General features: G+C 39.2%; 1 protein-coding gene across 13 annotated transcripts in view; it reads right to left on the bottom strand.

The window, feature by feature from the left end:
- mark2b (MAP/microtubule affinity-regulating kinase 2b) overlaps positions 1-23,398 on the bottom strand; it is a 354,246-nt gene that overhangs the window by 213,712 nt on the left and 117,136 nt on the right. For 12 of the 13 annotated variants that reach the window (XM_028802626.2, XM_028802582.2, XM_051932354.1 and 9 more), the window contains exon 2: positions 1,923-2,105. In XM_028802626.2, the coding sequence (XP_028658459.1) occupies positions 1,923-2,105 (183 nt within the window). Of the gene's footprint in view, positions 1-1,922; positions 2,106-20,799; positions 20,934-23,398 lie in introns of those variants that run through there. The other variant, XM_051932358.1, reaches the window with a different exon arrangement.

The following is a 23,398-nucleotide window of genomic DNA, read 5'->3' as shown; positions in this document are numbered from 1 at the left end:
GGGACTAACACTTTTAGCGCAGTTTTCGCAGCCTCGGTAACACTCAGGTCTAACGCTAAAGAGGCTATGAAGAAGACTGAGCAGCACATAATAAGAACAGAAACAGCATGGGTTTTCGACAGGGGAGGTTGAATTGGATTCTAAGAGGAAGCAACAAAAGGATATGATCAGAGTGGTGCATATATTTTTAATTTTGATTTTCAGAAATTATTTAATAAAGCCCTACTATAAAAGAAGTCGGAGTTCAGGATATACTGTGTAGATTCGTCCAAATTTGGCATAAATTTACAGGAAGCAGAGGTTAATGGTGCAAGGAATCTTATCAGAACTGTGTGATATTAAGACTGGTGCACTTGAAGGATCAGTACTAGGGCCTCCACTATTTTTATCATAAATAAATAATCTGGACATAAATACAAACAACAAGCTGGTTAAGTTTAAGGATGATATCGAGCAGGCGGCTTGGCAGACAATGTAGTATTGAACTGATACAGCTGGAGTTGAATTACATACAGACTTAAGCAGATTTGTGGCAGATGAAACATAATGTAAGCACTGTATATGTAAAGTATTACATACAGTATTACATATAGGAAGTAGATATATTAGATTTGTAACTTTAATGCACTAATGAGGCCGCACTTTGGAGCGCTACATGCATAGCAGAGCAACTGTACTGAGTCCAGGACTGCATGGTATAACTTATGACAAAAGATTGAAAGAACAGCTGGAACCTTGTTAATGGTAAATTTCACACAAACCTTAAGAATTTTTTTTCACACAGAGAACTAAAAACATGGCTAATAAATTATCAAGTAGCATGGTTGGATAGAAGGTCTCTAAAGACATTCAAAGCTAGACTTGATGTTGTTATGAAGAATTAGGAGGAGAGGCCGGGCAAGCTTTGTTGGGCAGAATAGTCTGTTCTTGTCAAAGGTTTTTCTGATGTTCTAATTACTGTCATTAACAATATCTCTGCGAACCATAGCTTGAGTTGGTTGTACCGGAAAGAAGAGAATAGAACACAAATCTATTCATCCCACTAATCAAGGAGTTGAATGTTTCACATGTACAAACCCCCCCTATAGTAAATCACTTTACCAGCAATACTAAAAATAATGTAGTTGTGCCCTTAATTATACCCAGAAGCCCTATAATGTTTCATCAGGTGGGTATTATTTACCTCAAATAAGTATAGTTTAGGGCAGCATGGTGGCGCAGTGGGTAGCGCTGCTGCCTCGCAGTTGGGAGACCTGGGGACCTGGGTTCGCTTCCCGGGTCCTCCCTGCGTGGAGTTTGCATGCTCTCCCCGTGTCTGCGTGGGTTTCCTCCCACAGTCCAAAGACATGCAGGTTAGGTGGATTGGCGATTCTAAATTGGTCCTAGTGTGTGGGTGTGTTTGTGTGTGTCCTGCGGTGGGTTGGCACCCTGCCCGGGATTGGTTCCTGCCTTGTGCCCTGTGTTGGCTGGGATTGGCTCCAGCAGACCCCCGTGACCCTGTGTTCGGATTCAACGGGTTGGATAATGGATGGATGGAAGTATAGTTTAACTGTTATTTTTCAAGATATATATTTAAAATATGATCAATTATGGTTATAGCAAAAATTAAGTGTACTATTGCTTGTTAATTCTTCAATATAATAATACTTAACTAAAAATATACCTTGCTGTACCATACCTTACTTTTTTAAACCTGTTACTGGGTATGCATTATTACTTTCAGAAATACTACAAATGTAATATTATAGTTAGTTATGACAAACAAATGATAATTTCCCACTGCACCCATGGTATTGTAAGTTACCCAAGTATAAACAACAAAAAAACCCACAAAAACCTACTTTTTCTTTTAAATGATGAAAAAATAGTAAATCTATTTGTATCACTTAATATCAAAAAAAGGGAATTCTCAATTTTCTTACCTCTTTGCCAGTAAGAACATGCCGTGCCAGCTTAACTTTGGCAAAGTTGCCTTTGCCAATGGTTTTGAGTAGTCTATAGTTGCCAATGTGGGGCTGCTCATCTGCAGTAGAAGAATTGGGGTTACGGCAGTGGGGCATATTCATTCGACTACCAGTCTTTCCTTCACTTTGCCCAGAGGAGTGCTGCAAATCAACAAAAACACTTAATAAATACAAAATGCAACATGCAAAGATTTAAGACATACTGTACTACATTATGAATGTATATGGTCAAAATGACCCATAAGAATCTCTATTTGCCTACACAGTTTGCATACATTCTTACAGCACCGTAATTTTAAACCTGTAAAATCCTGACTACTACTACAGGATACAAATAAATCAAATACACATGTGGAGAAAACTATTTTTTTTACCAGTATCTTTGTAACCTCACACTGTTTATCTTACTATGATGTACGTTTAGGAAAAATCACCAGAAATGAAAATATTGCACAGTGATTCTTGCTCTAAAGATTTCAATACAGTAGTATATATTGCTATTTCTGATCTCTCTCTCTCTCTCTTTCAGACCCCACCTCTTCTGAGCAGCAGTGAGCAGAAGCACAGAGCAGCAGCATCTCCTACACGCACATAGCTCTTCACAAACACCCAAGTAAGTTCAACCGAAATAAAGCCAACATCCGATGAGGAAAAATAACCACAGTGAGAAATCTAAGTCGATTGCCCATTGAGTGGTGTAAACTTAAAGCCGACTGTCTATTAGTGACTCAGCTGAACACAGAAAAGTGCTGAAAGCACTGAAGTTACTGCAGAAACAGCGAAGATGCACTCAGCACTAAACGCAAGTTCTATATGTTCTATGCCCATTGACAGCTCATTTATATGTTGTGTGTCCTGCAGCATGTACAGATCAGGTTTTCCGGGTGACAACATAGGCAGCTTCACCTGCCAAAAATGTTTAGTTAATTTAGAGTTGGTTGGGAAAGTATGTGAATTGGAGGGCTGCTTTAGGAACCTGATAGCAATTAGGCAAACCGAAAATTGGATCAACTTGATTTGTTTAGACAATTCGACTACTCCTGATTCGGCTTCAGTCCCTGTAGTCAGTACGCAGCCGAAATCAGCAGCACCAATTCAGCCACAGGGAGAGAGGGTAACAATAATAAGACGAGGGTCTAAGAAGCCAAAATTTAGTCCCTTGGCACCCAGGTCACCAATTCGGAACTAGAACAGATTCTCTTGCCAACTAGGGGGCCCCGCCCCCTGCTCGCTTCGCTCGCCAACCCCTGGCGTTGGGGCATGACAAAGAGTGAGATGTATGAATTAGATATAGAATAGTGTGCAGGTTTGGATGATGCCTATATAAATAAAAAATAGAGTGTTTGGCATAGAGTAATGTTTTATTGGAATATTTCTTTGTATACAACATTAGTAGTAAAGATGGTGTCTTGTCTTTGAATAAGTCTTCCTTGGCATGGATCATTTATAAATTTAACTTTAACGTCAGATGAACGTCGAACACGTGAGAAGGCAACATAAAGTTGTCCATGTCCAAAAACGGGCTCAGAGAGGTAGATGCCAACCTTGTCCATGGTTTGTCCTTGTGATTTGTTGATGGTCATGGCAAATGCAGGTTTAATGGGGAACTGTCGGCGTTTCAATGTAAAAGGTAATTCTAGGTCAGAACTCGTAAGGTCAATTCTAGGAATGAGAACAGTATTGTTAGCATGTGAATCTCAAAGAACTGTTGCTTGAATAACATTGTGTGTCATGGTATTGACGACTAACCGTGTGCCATTGCATAAACCCTGTTTAGTGTTAAGGTTTCTTAATAGCATGATTATTGTTCCGTTTTTAAGGGTAAGGTTGTGTTGTGGTCATCCGTCCGGGTTAATAGTGTTCAAATATTTTATGGGGAAATTCAGATGTTCATTGTCGTCATCAGAGTCAACTTTGTCAGAGCTTAGAAAGAGCCGTGTCTCTCCAGGAAGTAATGAAATGACCTGGTTATTAATGTGATTAACATTAATATTTTTTGGACATAATATAGTGCGTTGTGTTAACCACATATGCGAAAGCAGTATGGGCCATTGCCTTTTGGTGGCCTGATATGTACTCCGGTAGATGCAAAAGCAAATGAACTACTGTAGGATCTAATGCAGTTCATAAAGTTTTTACTTTCAGGCACATCGTTAGTTAGAAGCTTCTGTAGATATTCAGGATATGAATGTAAAGGAGGCAGTCTAATCTGCCCCTTTTGACAACAACGTGTAAATTCATTATTTGTATTGCCAGTTGTTTCTTCTGGGAAGTTAAGTGAATGACAATGATTGCAAATGACATTCATTAATCCCAATGAATTTTCCTCAATAGTGGACTCATTATTGAAGGCGTTGTCAGCCAACTGGCGTAAGCGTTTAGCAGGTGTCTGGCGTTGATGTCCGCGACGGGCATGTTTTTCTTGTGGCGTTTGAGAGGCGCGTTGTTGCATGTCCATTATTTGTGATGCGCTATTTTTGAGTTTTAATTGATTCGCTTCCGCTTTGCGAAAAGTCCGTTTCAGTCTACGTCGTGCATTGTTTGTATCGAGCCTTGTCCGTTTTTGTATGTCGGCCAGTTGAGATTTCTGCTTTTGGAGTCTTGCTTGCTTTTTTTCTGGCAGGTCATATGCGCGTTGTACACGTCTGCGTTCATTTATTCTGTCTCTTCGCTCCCTTTTTTGTATGTCTGAGACGCGAGCTCTTTCTTTTGAAATCGTGCTTGTTTCGATGCAGCACTTTGAGACGCGCGCTGTATGCGTCTATGTTCATTGTGTCTGTCCATTTGGGCACGTCTCTGTAACGGGGTTACTTGAGCTTTGCTTTTTTTGATCCGAGACATTTTTTCTCCCGGAGTTTCTGAAGCACGTTGTATGCTCCGCCGTGTATTTTGTTGTTTCATTCGTGTTCGTGTGTTTTGTCCCGTTATCCGATCCGAATAGTTTTGTACCCGTGACCGTGTATTCATGACTTGTTTGTTCCTCAGCGTGCGAAACATGGATAAGTAATAAGGAGGATCGCACTCACTGTTAATATGGACCCTTTTCTGCAGTTGAACGGTTAATAGTGCTTTATTGTAAGGAGATCCACCTATGCTGCCTAGTGTGAAAGTGTTGAGATGACGTATGTTTAATATGGACGTTTCCTTTAGATATGTGGCTTTGGGTGTCACTTCTTATTAATGTGTGTGTGGGGGGGGGGGGTGAGGATTGTTGTTGCGCGAGCATCTTCTTTCTTTTTGTGTTCCAGGGGCTTGTTGAATCCCCCTCTTTGTGTGTGTCCCGTCCGTTGCTTGTAGGGTGTGTTGGGTGGTTTTGTGTTCTTTTTTTTTTGTGTTCCAGGGGCTTGTTAAATCTCCCTCTTGGTGTGTGTCTCATCCAGTGCCTGTAGGGGGGGGGGGGGCCTTGCTGTTGTGCGCGAGCGTCTTCTTTTTTTTTGTGTGCTAGTTTCGTGTGCAATGTGTTTCGTGCGGCGCCTGCGTTTGACTACTTTTTTCTGTGCCTTTTCCTTTTTTCTGTGCTCACGTCGCCTCATTTCTTTGACTCCTTTTTTTCTGTGCTCACTCCTTTTTTCTGTGGTCTTGTCCGCTTCTCACGGCCCCTCATTTCCTGGGGCGCCTGCACAGTACGCCTTTTTGCGGCTACGGCCCATGGCCGGATGTCCCTGCGTCCATCCGGTTTAGCATTCTCGGTTAGTAATATGGATTCCACAATGTGGAATGTTAGAATTCCAAACTATGTTAAACCAACAGATAATATTAAATGCCTCCCAGAGGCAAAGATTTCTGACACTGAGGCCCAATTGGATTGTATCGACGATGATAAAGTATATACCTTATTGCTGTATGTTGGCACTAATGATATTTACTTACAGCAATCGGAGGTATTAAAGGGGAACTTCATTTCTCTATGCACCAAAGCTAAAAGAAAATGTCATAATTTAATTGTATCTGGCCCCTTACCAAGATTATATAGAGAGGATGTAATTTATATCAGATTGTGTTCCCTTCACTGCTGTCTAGAAACCTGGTGTGCAAATAGAAGCATAGCCTTTGTGAACAATTGGGATGATTTTTTGGAAAGGCCTGGATTTTTCAAAAGAGATGGTCTTCATTGTAACTGGAGGGGATCTTTTGTATTATCCCAAAATATGGCAGCGAAACTGCCTGGCTAACTGATTAGAGCACTATCCAGGCTGCAGTCACGTGATCTTAGATCACAGGCTGTTGTATATCCCACCTGTTACTTTCCTGAAGCTGTTATCCATAGTCCCTGTTGAGGGGCATCCAGTAATTTTGGTCATAATGCAGACCTTAAATTACTTGATAACCAACAAAATAAGGTGTATAATAAGACCAATAGAAAAAAACAGAGCATCCACAAGGGTTAACTGTAACAGAAACTTAGTTCAAATTAAAACAAAAAATACATCAAATTGTGACAAAATGCAAATTGCTTCTAAAAATTTGGGCAACTTCACATCCTTTGAGGCATTCATTTTAAATATTCAAACAGATGCCAATACAATTGTAGTGTTAATCTACAGACCACCAGGGCCATATTCATTGTTCATGACTGAATTTGGCAACCTTTTATCTGATTTGGCTATACATTATGATCATGTAGTGTTGATGGGGGATTTTAATTGCACATTGATGTGGAAACTGACACTTTCATCAAATTTTTTACTTATTTGTTAAATTCAGAGTTGGATTTTGTCAGAATGTCAAAGGTCCAATTTATAATCATAACCACATACCACACATTAGATTTAATTATAACTTACAAAGTTGAAATTCAAAATTTAAATATTACTCCATTAAATGAAGTTATTTCTGATCACTACTTAATTACATTTGATTTGGTTCTGCCCTTTCCAATACACTCACAGATTAAAACAACGACAGTGTGACATCTAGATTGTATTTCTGCTTCAAAATGTAAACATACTTTGAGTAAGCAAGTGTAATTTTGGAAAACCATTTAGATCAGTTAACACCAAATGTGGAAAACAATTTAGATCAGCTAACATCATGTGACCTTGAGAAATGCTCTGGACGCAGTGGCTCCCCTTAAAATAAAAGTGAACAAAGCACATAGAAAGTCTCCCTGGTTTAATCAGAACACTCGAGCTCTTAAATTACAGTGTTGAAAACTGGAGCACAGATGGAGAACAACAAAACTGCAGGTCTTATTGTATGGACAGAGTGTTAAAAAATATAAAAAAGCTCTCTTTAAAACTTTCTCAGACTACTATTCTAAAATAACAGCAACATTAAAAATACTTGTGGTACTATTTAGAACAGTGGCTAACTTAACAAATGGGAATTTGGATCTACAGTGCAAAATACCAACAGACATTAGCAGTACAGACTTTATAAACATCTTAATGAGAAAATTAAAAATCCCAGATCTCAGCATCACAGTGTAAAACCACATACTAACTTGGTAGACACTGTCATACTTTGCATTCAACACTTTAGAAATTTTAATCCTGTAGCAGTGCATTTCACACCATTGACCATTCTATTTTACTGCACAGGCAAGAAAATGATGTTGGGTTTACAGGTACTATCCTTCCCTGATTTAGTTCTTATTTATCAAATTGATTCCAGTAAGTACAGAAATGTGCTGACAGTACTCAATCATTATACACAGAACTGAGTTATGGTGTCCCGTAAGGCTCGGTACTGGGACCTTCACTGTTTTCACTTTACATGCTTCTACTGGGATCAATCATTAGAAAACCATGCTAATTTTCACTTGTACGCAGATGACACCCAATTATACCTTTCTTTTTGGCCAAATGAAGTTTCTTCGTTGTCTTTAATAAGTTGTGGATTTGCAATTGGTGTGACAAGGATGGACAGGATTAGAAATTGAGTACATTTGAGGGTCAACTCAGGCTGGATGGTTTGGTGACAAAGTCAGACAGGCGAGATTGCGTTGCTTTGGACATATGCAGAGAAGAGATGCTGGGATGTTAAGAACAGAGCTGCCAGGCAAGAGGAAAAGAGGAAGGCCTAAGAGAAGGTTTATGGATGTGGTGAGAAAGGACATGCAGGTAATGTGTGTGACAGAGCAAGATGCAAAACACGGGAAGATATGGGAAAAATGATCTTCTGTGGCAACCCTTAACGGGAGCAGACAAAAGAAAAAGTGAATTAAAAGAGTGGATGAATGAGAACTACTTGTCTTTAAACATTGATAATGCGGCGATGTTAATTATTGGAGGGAATGATGCTGATCCCAACAATATTCTGTCATCATTTAACTCAGTTGGAATTACCGCAATTTAGGAGTTATCTTTGACACTAGCATGTTATTTAAAGCGCATATTTCAAAGCTGTGTAAATCATGTTTCTCCCATCTTAAAAATGTTGGGAAATTAAGGCGTTTTCTAAATAATTAGGATACTGAGAAATTAATCTATGCATTTATTTCTAGTACAAATGACTACTGCAATTCTGTTTTAACTGGATGTTCAGACTGTTCTTTATATCGCTTCCAGTTCCAGTTCCACTGCAACCACTAAACAGTATCATCTCTAGACAGAGGAGCAGCATCAGCGACAGACTGCTGTCACTGTCCTGCACCACTGACAGACTGAGGAGCTCGTTCCTCCCCCACACACTGCGACTCTTCGATTCTACCCCGGGGGTTAGTTACTTTAACATTATACAAAGTTATTGTCTGTTATACCTGCATTTTTATCACTCTTTAATTAATTGTTTTTTTATTAGTATGTTGCTGGAGTATGTGAATTTCCCCTTGGCATTAATAAAGTATCTATCTATCTGTTAATACAAAATGCTGCTGCAAAAATTACTACAAGAACAAGAAAATATGAACACATAACACCAGATATTAAGTTCTTACACTGGCTCCCGGTTAAGTTTACGGCAGATTTCAAAATCCTCCTTTTAACATATAAAGCCCTAAATGCTCAAGGTCTGGCTTACTTGTCTGAACTTATCACGACTTTCAAACCAGAACGTACATTAAGATCTCAAGATGCCAGTGTGCTTATGATCCCAAGGATTAATAAAATAACAGTGGGAGGTCGTGCTTTTAGTTATGGGGCTGCCCCATCGTTCTCAGCTTTCAAATCCCGGCTGAAGACTCACTACTTCAGTTTAGCATATCCTGACTAAAACTGCTGATTAATTGTACATACTGCATTATTAACACTAAAACATAAGTAATATGGTAGTTATAATTTGTTGCTAACCCACACCTATTCTGTTTCTCTTCTCGGTACTCAAATGTGGCGTGCCACTGTCCACCTGCTAAGTTGTTCTGCCTGCCTAAGGTAAAGTCATCTCTGATGGAGGATCGCAGAAATCTTCGGATAGAGGGGTCCTTTCATTGGATTGGATGGCCCAGTGCTGACTCAGCTGTGGAATGGCCAATAGGAGGAGGGAGCTTGATGGCCCAGGTCTTCAGGTCTCTGATCAAATTCAAATCGTATTATGTAATACCAGTAACGGCGTACTGCACGATAACATGCGGTGAATACACATTGACTTGAGCTCTTTCTCTGTACATTCATCATTCGTTTGCTCATAGATTGATGCGCTTGCTACTTCCTGAGCAGCTCTTCTTTTCTCCACCCTAGCAGCCCGCTGCTTCTCTTCTTTCGTCGGCAATTTTTCACGTTAAAACTGATTAAGTTAGTTTTTGTCTTGAAATTACTTAGTACGTTTTCTTTAATTTTTCACTTAAGATGGCACTTAAGTCTTCAATCTGCCTCAAGAATGATTAGCGAAGGTGGTAGGGAATGAGAACGGCGCCCATACGCATGCGCTGCACGGCCGCCCTGCTGCACACTGCACAGAGTTGATTCTACAATAAAATAAAATAAAAATAAAAAGAGTAATAAAACTCATCACCCCGAAAGCGGATAGTAGACGTCACATTGTATATGTGTACCAAATTTCAAGTCAATAGATGAAACTGTTTGTGAGCTACAGGTGATTTAAAATTCTGGACTGACAAACGAACAGCCACGGTAGCGTATTTTATACAGTGATCCCTCGCTATATCGCGCTTCGCCTTTCGCGGCTTCACTCCATCGCGGATTTTATATGTAAGCATATTTAAATATATATCACGGATTTTTTGCTGGTTCGCGGATTTCTGAGGACAATGGGTCTTTTAATTTCTGGTACATGCTTCCTCAGTTGGTTTGCCCAGTTGATTTCATACAAGGGACGCTATTGGCAGATGGCTGAGAAGCTACCCAACTTACTTTTCTCTTTCTCTCTCTTGCGCTGACTTTCTCTGATCCTGACATAGGGGGATTGAGCAGTGGGGCTGTTCGCACACCTAGACGATACGGACGCTCGTCTAAAAATGCTGAAAGATTATCTTCACGTTGCTACCTTCTGTGTGCAGCTGCTTCGTGAAGCGACATGCTGCATGGTGCTTCGCATACTTAAAAGCTCAAAGGGCACGTATTGATTTTTGACTTTGTTTTTCTCTGTCTCTCACTCTCTCTCTCCCTGATCCTGACGGAGGGGGTGTGAGCTGCCGCCTTCAACAGCTTTGTACCGGCGGTGCTTCGCATACTTAAAAGCCAAACAGCCCTATTGATTTATTTGCTTTCCTCTCTTGCCTGAAGAAGGGGCCTGAGTTGCCTCGAAAGCTTGCATATTGTATTCTTTTTAGTTAGCCAATAAAAGGTGTCATTTTGCTTGGCTTTTCTCTACTCTCTGTTTCTGACAGTCTGTGCTCCTGACGCGCACTCCTTTGAAGAGGAAGATATGTTTGCATTCTGTTAATTGTGAGACAGAACTGTCATCTCTGTCTTGTCATGGAGCACAGTTTAAACTTTTGAAAAAGAGACAAATGTTTGTTTGCAGTGTTTGAATAACGTTCCTGTCTCTCTACAACCTCCTGTGTTTCTGCGCAAATCTGTGACCCAAGCATGACAATATAAAAATAACCATATAAATATATGGTTTCTATTTCGCGGATTTTCTTATTTCGCGGGTGGCTCTGGAACACAACCCCCGCGATGGAGGAGGGATTACTGTAAGAAGAAGTTTTACTTGAACAATCGCTGACATCCTAACCCCAAACACAACTTTCTAGCGCCCTCTCCAACGCCCCCCCCCCCCCCCCCCCCCCCTTACCGCATCAAATCAATACCCCGCTATCAGTCCTCCGTGCTGTACTCCGTCTTCCCTCAATCAGACCTAACAGTCACTTAAAACCAAAAAGCCCTCAACCTGGCTGGGACGCTACAATACTTTCAGATTTTACCGCTTTCATATTCTGTACCTTTGTCTGCATGTGTATCGCGCCATCGTTTGTTTGAGCCTTTCGAATTCCACTGCTTTCATAATCTCTTATCTGCCTTTTTTTCTCTCCAATGCCTTTGGGTCTCTATTCTCCGTATTGTCCTTATACGCTTTATATGCGCTGAGAGCACATGATTTATGTGTACTATGTGCTTTTACACGATTGATTTTTTTTTGATGGGTGTGCTCTTATATATCCCGTACTATCTTTGTGGACCTTTGCGGACCCCGTAGTGTCTTACGTTTGACTCTGGGGTGCAGTGCAGAATCCTCTTTTCTGTGTGGCTGTGTCGTTAGTCCTCAGCTATGGGCGTGTTGTTTATCCAGGCAGGCTCGTGTTTGTATATCTGTCAGTCGAGCTCGTTCATTTTGAACCCGTGCCTGCTTTGCTTCCGCAGTTTCAGACGCGCGTTGTAGGTGCCTGCGTTCATTGATCTTATCCAAGTGGGCTTGTGTGTGTATCATTGAGCTGTATTGTGTTTGAATTTGGTGTAAAGCGTTCAGCGGTTTGTACAATCCCAAGCAGCACATTATTCCTAACTTCACTACGCAGTAGTGCCACTCACAATATGGCGGTGACACCTGTGCCTTCCGTATTATCTCAGGTTTCACTATGCTGTGTAGTGTGGACGTTTGCGGCATCCGTACTCTCTTCGGTTTGCCTTTGGGCGGGGCGCCGAATCCTGTTGTGTTTGTTTGTTCTGTGGCCGTTCTCTGGGGCCATGTGTTAGTTGAGCTGTATTGTGTTTGAATTTGGTGTAAAGCGTTCAGCGGTTTGTACAATCCCAAGCATATTTGTTTTATTTGCTATTTCCGTTAGTTGAGCTGTACGCGCCTGCGCAGTACGTCTCATGGTCCCATCGCCGTGTACCTGCGTCCATGCCATCCGGTTTACCATTCTCGGTTAGTAATATGGATTATCTACTATTGAATTCTGCTGTGCACTTGTAATATTTCTATTGCACTATTATACTGTATTGAAGATTACTTGTGTTCTGTTCTGTGTATTGTATTGACCCCTTTTTTTTTCCACACCCACTGCATGCCCAACCTACCTGGAAAGGGGTCTATCTTTGAACTGCCTTTCCCTAGGTTTCTTCCATTTTTTCCATACAAGGGTTTTTTTTGGGAGTTTTTCCTAGTCTTCTTAGAGAATCAAGTGGTTTGGTGGTTGTCTGTCAAAAGGCAGGGCCTTTCTTGTGTGATTTTGGGCTATACAAAAATAAATCGTATTGTATTGTATTGTATTGTATTGTATTGTATTGTATTGTATTGTACAGAAGTACATTAAAAAATGATAATACACACCACACACTAAGTGGAAATAAGATTGTTGTAAGTAATTACTACATGACTATAAGAAATGATAAATCAAACCAATAAATTTTAAACACACAGCAGAAGAGATTTCCCCTCTCCCGTCCAACTTCTGTCTATGATACTTTCAAATCCAGGCTGCAACCATCAATGAGTATGCTCTTTCATTTTAAAGAAAAAACACCAATACTTAAATTGCCAAAGTCTTTAGAATATAATTACTCTGACGAACTTCTTACAATATGCTAGTCCAATTGGTAAAAAGTACCAAGGCCAGAGCTCAACGCAAACAACAAAAAATATCTCTATAGATTTGGGAACTTCAGAAAAATTGCCTTTATACCAGGGATCTCCAACTCTGGTCCTGGAGTACTACTGTGACTGCAGATTTTATTTCTAACCCTTTTCTTAATTATTGACTAGTTTTTGAAACTAGTAAATGTGTTTTTCCTTCATTTTAATTTTTTTTTTTTTTTAAGACTCAGTTCTCTGAATTGCTTAATTTATTCCTTAAACGGCAAACAAACATAAATGAGATGCAAAGTTAGCCAACAGATGACCAACTAAGTCAGGGCCTCAAATCTAGCCATTTTCACACTGAGCAGATTCTTAGTCAGAAGTTGATTTTTGTTGTTAATTACACCCATTGCTTAATTCCAGGTCTTGCTGGTGTTCTAATTCTGCCACAGCAAACATTTCCAAAACTGCCAATTTTCTTTTTTCTAAGAGCACCATCAAGATATTTTGTGGACCAGATCAGATCAGCATTACTGAGTCCTTCAACTTTCTTTTTTTCAGATATTGTATGATGTACACAAGTTGTTGGTCATTTGTTGGCTCATGTTTTAAGTCGTTATTGTTTGGCTGTAAATTAAGAATAAAAGAAATAATTAAGGGGGTCCGAGTCATAAATAGTAATTCAATTAAAGTCAAGAAAAATAGTTAATTAGCAGCAAAAACTGGTCACTAATTAAGAAAATGGTTAGAATGAAAACCTGTACCCCAGGACCAGAGTTGAAGACCCCTGCTTTACACAATGTATATTTTTCTATGAGGAATTTTTCTTATTGTTCTGCCTGTTATGTCTCAAATAAATAAGGTACAATTTTACATTTATATTTTTACACAGCATTAATAATGAATTAGAAACATGCAACATTAGTTTTTATTGAGGTAGCACAGTAGCCTCACAGCTGAAGAATACTGTGAAGAATTACTTGAATCCTCTCATTGGCACTGTCTGAGTAGAACATACTGCGAAGAAGGGGGCTCTGCACACCCCTGGAGGACAAGTTCGCTCCTCCGAGGCCCCCTCTTGAACGCTGTTGCAATGGGAACAAATACAGTTTGCCTCGTTGCTGCTGACTCTCGTGCAGCACTTCATATATTTAAAAGCCTGTACGGAACCTGTCCTTTTTGCTTATTGCCTTGTCTCACTTCTCCCCCAGACATCCTCTGCTTTATGCTTTATTATGCTGTTTACGATTAAAGTTTATGTTTCTTGAAAACCTTGAATGAATCTGTGTAACTGTGTAACCCAAGCGTGACAATACGTGCTCTGCCCAAGTTTTTCCTGAAGGTACTTCTGAAATATGGTACGTGCCAAACACATGCAGGAAAGTTTAGTTGCCAATTCTAACTATGACCAGTATGGTGTGGGTTTCTGAGTATACCCTAATTGGCGACCGGTCCATCGTTTCTGTATTCCTTGCATCTCATGCTGCTGAAGTTAAGTTTTTACTTCTTCAAACCTGAACTGGATTGTACAGATTTAGTCGGGTCGGGTTGGAAAGAATGCACTGGTATAGCACGTTGCCACACCCACCACAAGACGGAACAGCTCAGAATCGTAGTTGACAATACAGTGGAACCTCAGTTCACGACCATAATTCGTTCCAAAACTCTGGCCGTAACCCGATTTGGTCATGAACCAAAGTCATTTCCCCCATAGGATTGTATGTAAATACAATTAATCCGTTCCAGACCATACGAACTGTATGTATACATATATTTTTTTAAGTTTTTAAGCACAAATATAGTTAATTAAATCATAGAATGCACAGCATAATAGTAAACTAAATGTAAAAACATTGAACAACACTGAGAAAACCTTGAACAAGAGAAAACTAACACTGCAATAGTTCGTGCTATAGCGCTACCAACCGCTGGCTAAAAACACTTTTTTTAATGAGTTTTAAGCACAGGGGAAAAAATTAACATTTGAAAAAAGCCGTAATTTAATAAACCACCAAGAAAAGTAACATTGCAACAATGCACGCTACGAACCGATCACTGTAAACAGAAGTGAAAACAAAAACAAACCCAGTACATTCTTTAACTGCCTTTTCTCTACCTTATGCGTCCAGCCCTCTCTCTCGCTTGCTCGTGTGTGTATCTCTCTCGCGCTGCCTCTGTGTGTGTGTGTGTCTCTCGCGCTGCCTTTGTGTGTGTGTGTGTGTTTCTCTGTCTCTCTCTCTCGTGTGTGTGTGTGTGTGTGTGTGTCTCTCTCTCTCGTGTGTGTGTATGTCTCTCTCTCTCTCTCGTGTGTGTGTGTATGTCTCTCTCTCTCTCTCGTGTGTGTGTGTATGTCTCTCTCTCCTGTGTGTGTGTGTGTGTGTCTCACTCTCTCTCTCCTGTGTGTGTGTGTGTGTCTCACTCTCGCCTGTGTGTGTGTGTCTCACTCTCGCCTGTGTGTGTGTGTCTCACTCTCGCCTGTGTGTGTGTGTCTCACTCTCGCCTGTGTGTGTGTGTCTCACTCTCGCCTGTGTGTGTGTGTCTCACTCTCGCCTGTGTGTGTGTGTGTCTCTCTCTCGCCTGTGTGTGTGTGTGTGTGTGTCTCTCTCGCCTGTGTGTGTGTGTCACGCTCTCTCTCTCTCTCTCTTGCTCGCTGCATAGGAAATGCACAGGGAGAGACTGAACACGTACAAACTGAAAGGGAAACTAGCTTGTTCGTATACCAAGTATGTGGTCGTAAACAGATGCAAAAGTTTGGCGAACTTTTTGGTCGCAAACCGATTTGTATGTGTTCTGAGACGTTCGTGAACCGAGGTTCCACTGTATATAACATAACTAAGCTAACTGAACACAGCCAGGGCTGACTGCAGGCAAATGTTGTGTATAAACATCACCATATCGATCCTTACTATGAGAGTGAAGAAGTCACCAAAAAGTTTCTAGAAGAACACTATGCATGCCTTGATCAATGGAAATTCCAAATGATGGCTGTTGAAACTTTTTTTCCCTCATATCAATAAGAAATCATTTCCAAGGCTCTAGGACTCTATACTGAACAAATGGAGATTACCCCAAGGGCACAGTGACAACTCATTCAAGAAGCCATACAGGATCCCAGAAGCATATCCAAAGAACTTCAGGCCCCACTGCCCTCAGAGGTAAGGTCAATGATCATAACTTCACAAAATAAGAGACTTAGCAAAAATCAGATTCTTGTTGTAAGAAGAAAACCTCTCTGATCCAAAGGTAACATCTGTGCTCATCTCACATTTGCAAAGAAACACCTGTATAATCCTCAAGTAGTTTGGAAGATTTTTTTATGGATAAACAAGTTAAAAATAGATCTCTTGGGGGTGACACTGGTCACATTACGTCTGTCATAAAGCTAATACAACATTGGACACAACATCACACCTACAATAAAGCATGGGGATGGTAGTGTAATGATGTGGGGATGCATTGCTGCTTCATGACCTAGAAGGCTTACTTTTATTGCATAAACAGAAGGTTCCTACATCTGTCCATGGTCTAAAGCTGAGGTAGCTGCGCTGGTTATGTCGCGTTACAATTGTACAAAACACAAAAGCAAATCTACAACTGAATGATTCAGAAGAAACCATTTGCATTTTGGAGTTGCTTAGTCAAAGCCCCATGTTGAATTCAATACAGTTGCTACAGAACCTATGGCAGGAACTAAAACAAGTACTTCCCATTCGCAAACTTACCAATAAGTTTAAATTAAAACAGCTCTGTAAAGTAGAGTGGGCTAAAAGAGCAAGGTGAAAGACTGATATCAAATTATAGGAGGCACTTAACCGCTATTATTACTGCTAAGGATGCTGCAAGCTATTTTTGAAACCAGGGGAGCAATTACTTTTTTTTTTTTTTTTACATGGGTGATAAGGGTGTTGGATAACCTAAATTTCTTTATTTACACGATACAATATTTTAAATCCTTGTTCAATCAAGCTTCCTTTCACTAATACTGCATTTTGTCAATGGCCTGAGGCCATTCATTGTGTAAAATATGCAAAACGGAGAATTTTTGGAAGAGAGCAAATACTTTTTCAAAGCATTATATAGTTTACTGTTCTAGCCAAGCTAGCAGCAGCACAAGTAAAGAACAAAAAACAAACTTATATAATGGTCATATCTTTTATCTAGTAGGTTTTATAAATATAATTTTAAATTGCCTTTAAGGTGTATCCAATATTTGTGGTACTGCTAAACAATTAAAATGATCTTTTATACACGATAAGATATACAGATTCAAAAGCAAGACGGAAAGAAATATTTTATTTGCCATATTTGACCAGCACATGGTAATTCATATTCTAAAAAACTAAGGTGATACATGCCTCTTGTTATTGTCACCTCTTATGAGCAAACAGGAAGCACATGCTGTTCTATACGCTACATCATGATCTTTTTTTCCTGTTAATACAGTATGTGAGAAAGTCATAAGACTTTGACAACTACACCAGCAGAATAAAGAAACTCTAATTCACACATATCACTTGCTAAAAGAGACATGACAAGGTTATCTGTTACAAAAAACAAGAGTGCAGCACAAGGGAAACGTTATTAATAGATTTCATTACACTTTAACTATGGCTCAAGCTATTTAAAACCACAAAGAAGGGGACAAAAATTTTAAGAGGGTTGCTACTAAGAAAACACTTAAAGGCGACATTTACCAGAGGTCACTGCCAAATTTACAAAAGGTGAAACAAATCCTGATTTGCAATTTTCTTGTAATTTTAGCATTTTAGCAGTGAAAAAAAATCAAACTGATATTGTATTGTCTGCATATGAAATGTACATAACATTCAGGACTGCCAAGTATTTGGTGAGGAAGGGAGAAAGTTTTGGAACTTCTAAAACAGTTTTTCCTGTTTTGCCCACTAGTTCAATCCACAAAGCACAGATCTGACAATTTGTAATGGTGAGCTAGCATTAAATATCAGCCTTAAGTAGCATATTTCATAAACAGGTACTTGAGAGACAACTCTTCCACAAATAAATGCAATATGTGTGTTCCCAATATAAAATTAAACACACAAGACTGTAGTGTAAATGCTCACTGTCTGGATAATGTGGGGCAGTCTAGTTCAGCACATAAACAGTTCTACCAAATCAAGCCCTAGCATGCCAAGCAAATTCCCAGACCTTAACTATTTTCTCTACTCATGCAACAACAATCTAAAAATACAACATTACATTATACAGTATGTCGCGATTTGCTACCAGAAAAAACAGGCAAATGTGAGGCTGTATACAGTTGAGTATTCCACTTCCGTAGATATTCAGAACATGGTTTTGTATGCAAGTTGGAAGTTGCACTAAAATGTTTATGCTAATAGGAAATCAGCAAAAATTAATAATTCTTTTTCACTTATTTATTAAAAAAAAATTCAATTGCATTAATAAAAAGACACTGAAGCAACAATGCTATGCTTCAAATCACAAAATAAAAATCATTCAAAATAATTTGAACTAAACTGAATTATGGGTATGTACAGTGTATTGAACTTATGCTTAAACGTCCTACCGTTTTGATAATACAGTACCTAATAGAGTTGAAAATGGTGTAATGAGGGCACAAACAGTGATCTTTAAAAAAAATGACAAACATGAAACACGTGAAGTCTCTACTGAGCAATCACTCTGAGGGTCTCTCCCCCCTCCCAGCTACTGTACTCCCCGGGCCGGCACAGCTAGAACACACGCTTAGGACATTGGGGATTACAAGTAGTGGGCTCTACAGTTCAGACAAATGACAAGCTACTGATCAAGCCGTCTACCTGTAATGGAGCTAATAGAACAGATGTTTGTGTTGCAGGCTACAGTAAGTGACACAAGAGGAGGTAAACAAAATGCTGACAACGATCATATTGTACTAGGCCTCAGCATTAGTGAAGTTGGCAACACCATAAATGGAGTTCTGCCTGTATATTGAAAATTACTTATTTAACTTTTTACACTGGTCGTATAAATTATTCTCTCAGTCGTATATAAATCCCAATAGATTATTCCCTTATTATGCAGTTTTTAATATACATTTCATTCCTTTTTCAGTCCATGATTTCTGCAAGCATCTTGCAAGTAAGCCACTGGTGCCCCTATAAATTAATGTGACAGACAGAAGTGTTTCTTTTTCTATATTGAATGACAGTTTAGTTTTATGTTATGCATACAGGACTGTATCTATGTTCAGATATCAAAGGGAGACAAACCTTGAAGAAGGAACACCAACAGGAAAATATAAAATTCAATTGCACATATTAGCCAATAAAAACAGTGTTTTGACTAATTTGGGTATTTCTCTTGTCACTATAGTCACTTATATATGACAATAAAGATATATGTTCTGCTGGTCTCTTCGATATAAAAAAAAAAAAAAGTCTATACAATTTGAAAAAAGCTCATTTCCACTTTCCAGGGAAATCTTAGATGACAAACCAGTTGGTTTTGCTCTTTGCTTCCTAATAACTATGCTTACTCAATTTCAAATTTGGATGTCAGACACTTTATAAATTGACAGATGTATCTTGGGGTCAAGCAGCAACACCCTAACCTGCCTCCCAAAATGCATACAGAGCAGCTTAAATCAACTGACATCTACTTCTCCAAAAAAAGTATCCTTTCATTTAATTAGGGAGCGGCTGACTTTAAATGGTGTGTGTAAAACTAATGAGAGACTAGTAGCAAAAGTCTCTCTGACTCTTGGATAGCTTGAATTCACAGAGGGATTCACTGCATTCTGGCATAGAGCTGGGGTAAGAACAGAAGGAGGACTATGGTAACTACTGATTACTTTCTGATCCAGGGTCTGCAATGAAAACATCAGTCTCACAATCAAATGTCAATTTCAGGATTTTTCTTTCTGTAATTCTTGCATTAAAAAGTTGTATCTTTCAATAAATGAAAACAACTTAACAGAATTACAAAATTTTCTGTAAACAAGTTACACATATTATCCAAAAAATAAAATGGACATATGCGGTCATATGTCACTGGCCATAGACTCAAAAACATCACATAAAAAAGGCTAGAAATATTATTTCGATTGCCTTTTAATTTACAAAAACAGCATATTCAAATGTTCTTAACTATCTGAAAGTGCTAGCCTGTGTATTCATTCTTTGGACTATATTTATTTATTTTTTACTTGAAGGTTCTTGACTGGGTGTGCAATTGGCTCGTAATCTGGTTAGAGTTCAGCAATATAGGTGTGAACTCCAAAATCACAGGTTATCTTTATTGGTCTGATCTTAAATATTTTAAATACAACTATACCTCTGCATTGGTATATGGGAGCTCCTCTACATGCAGAGCAACTTCTTGTTTCATTGCTCCATCATGAAACTTTCCTGAACACATTTAACATGGAAAAAGAGTTCATTTAGTTGTGAACATTATCCCACTGAACTTCCACAATTCCAGTTCCATCAATATATTATCATTAAATAGTAGAAATTTGCAATTATTTCAATTTTTTCATATTTTGGTCATCTGTAAAAAAAAAAAAAAAAAACAGAAAGACTAACAACTATGTATTCTTCTCAAAATCACACTATTATCTAAATCATTTATTTTACAAAAGAAAGAAAAGAATATTCTAGTCTGTTTATTAATTTGAAACTGTAATGGTTAGAAATGCAAAACAGTAATGCACCTAGTTGAATACAGACATCTGCCAAAAGTAGTTGGATAGGTTTAATTAATTTTGCTAATTTTCAAAATCAGAAAATTAACAGCATTTCTTTCTTAAACATAGTTAAAATGGCTCTGGTTTTAATTTTAGAAATTAAGCACCATAGACTGCCTTATGTTTAATCCTGCTGTTTCAAAGAAGTAAATTTATTTTAATGTGGGAAAGTCAGAAAAATGAATAACCAGTGTCTAAGAAATTGAGTGAAAGCTATATATTTCACAAGGCAAGATTACTAACAGCTCAAAACACATCATGTCTCCTTACCTGGTTTGGTAATAATGCAGATCCTTTACTGACCAAACTGACTTTTCCTTTGCCAGTGAGTAGATATGGTACATTCCTGTCCTAGTTTTGTATTCACAGCAGCATAAGCTTATTCTGCCTTCTATCATATTCCTACCGCACTGCTGCTCCTATCTCAAAAGATAACGTCTCATTTCTGCAATTCATTGTGTATCAGGCACACAGCTCAGACAGGTTTCAAGTATGAAATGAAAAAAAAAATCCATAACTTGAAAAGAGCTAATTAAGTACACCAGCATATTGCTGCATAAATGAGATCAGAGCATCTAACACTTCACAATTACACAACAGCACGAGACAACCAGGAGAAAAAGAGGAAAAAATTCTGCAACATACAAACTAGACAACAGGGTCTCAAGGGAACATTTTATATTCGGCAGCCAATTCAGAGGGTACTTGGAGAAGTGACTACTTGCATTGCTCTGCATTATCCATACTAAGCATCAAAGTAGAGCAAAGAGATATACTATATGTTAGCTGTGAAAATACAGGCCCAGAATATAAGGGAAGCACATGTTTCTTCATCCACCTCTTCCCTAATTTCTGCCATGAAAGACAAGGAGTAAATATACAGTGCATCCGGAAAGTATTCACAGCAAATTTATTAAAAATAAAAAAATTGAGAAAGCACATGTACATAAGTATTCACAGCCTTGCCATGAAGCTCAAAATTGAGCTCAGGTGCATCCTGTTTCCCCTGATCATCCTTGATATGTTTCTGCAGCTTAATTGGAGTCCACCTGTGGTAAATTCAGTTGATTGGACATGATTTGGAAAGGCACACACCTATCTATATAAGGTCCCACAGTTGACAGTTCATGTCAGAGCACAAACCAAGCATGAAGTCAAAGGAATTGTCTGTAGACCTCCGAGACAGGATTGTCTTGAGGCACAAATCTGGGGAAGATTACAGAAAAATTTCTGCTGCTTTGAAGGTCCCAATGAGCACAGTGGCCTCCATCATCCATAAGTGGAAGAAGTTCGAAACCACCAGGACTCTTCCTAGAGCTGGCCGGCCATCTAAACTGAGCGATCGGGGGAGAAGGGCCTTAGTCAGGGAGGTGACCAAGAACCCAATGGTCACTCTGTCAGAGCTCCAGAGGTCCTCTGTGGAGAGAGGAGAACCTTCCAGAAGGACAACCATCTCTGCAGCAATCCACCAATCAGGCCTGTATGTTAGAGTGGCCAGACAGAAGCCACTACTTAGTAAAAGGCACATGGCAGCCCGCCTGGAGTTTGCCAAAAGGTACCTGAAGGACTCTCAGACCATGAGAAACAAAATTCTCTGGTCTGATGAGACAAAGATTTAACTCTTTGGTGTGAATGCCAGGCGTCACATTTGGGGGAAACCTAACACCATCCCTACAGTGAAGCATGGTGGTGGCAGCATCATGCTGTGAGGATATTTTTCAGCGGCAGGAACTGGGAGACTAGTCAGGATAAAGGGAAAGATGACTGCAGCAATGTACAGAGACATCCTGGATGAAAACCTGCTCCAGGGCGCTCTTGACCTCAGAATGGGACGACGGTTCATCTTTCAGCAGGACAACGACCCTAAGCACACAGCCAAGATATCAAAGGAGTGGCATCAGGACAACTGTGAATGTCCTTGAGTGGCCCAGCCACAGCCTAGACTTGAATCCGATTGAACATCACTGGAGAGATCTTAAAATGGCTGTGCACCGACGCTTCCCATCCAACCTGATGGAGCTTGAGAGGTGATGCAAAGAGGAATGGGCGAAACTGGCCAAGGATAGGTGTGCCAAGCTTGTGGCATCATATTCAAAAAGACTTGAGGCTGTAATTGCTGCCAAAGGTGCATCGACAAAGTATTGAGCAAAGGCTGTGAATACTTATATACATGTGATTTCTCAGTTTTTTTATTTTTAATAAATTTGCAAAAACCTCAAGTAAACTTTTTTCACGTTGTTATTATAGGGTGTTGTGTGTAGAATGCTAAGGAAAAAAATGAATTTAATCCATTTTGGAATAAGGCTGTAACATAACAAAATGTGGAAAAGTGATGCGTTGTGAATACTTTCCAGATGCACTGTATACTAGTATAAGAGTCCATATTGTTGAATATGGTGTGGCTGTATTGTTAAGAAGTTATGTTACTGTACATGCCTGCTATGATACAGTGATGACAAAGTCTTGCAGATAATAAGCAACGCTAATTGTCCAGGCATTAAACATTTTTTTTTAACTTGCATATACTAAATGAGAAAAAGTTTCAGTTAAAATATTCTAAAATATTTAAGATATGTTCTTAATTTTCAATGTAACTGTGTGTACACATTGTATCCAAGAGATACCATACCGTATTGATGTGGGGAACAGGTGTGCACCACACCTGATGTTTGCTAAGCACAGCTGACCTGAGCTAAGCTAAAAACCACAGTTCACTGAAGTCAAGTTGATCATTTACCTCTCCACTAGTGAGCTGGAAAAAACAAGTTATAGATATTTGTCTAGCAGGAGAGAAACCTGCATATGTGAAAATGATAATATCAGACAGGCTTCATCCTGTTAAGTAGATTTGCCATGAGTTTAAGGGATG

Source organism: Erpetoichthys calabaricus, chromosome 1 (assembly GCF_900747795.2).
Source record: "Erpetoichthys calabaricus chromosome 1, fErpCal1.3, whole genome shotgun sequence".
Lineage (NCBI taxonomy): Eukaryota > Metazoa > Chordata > Cladistia > Polypteriformes > Polypteridae > Erpetoichthys > Erpetoichthys calabaricus.
Note: the sequence above shows the minus strand (reverse complement) of the source record. Positions and strands in the feature narration are given on the sequence as shown.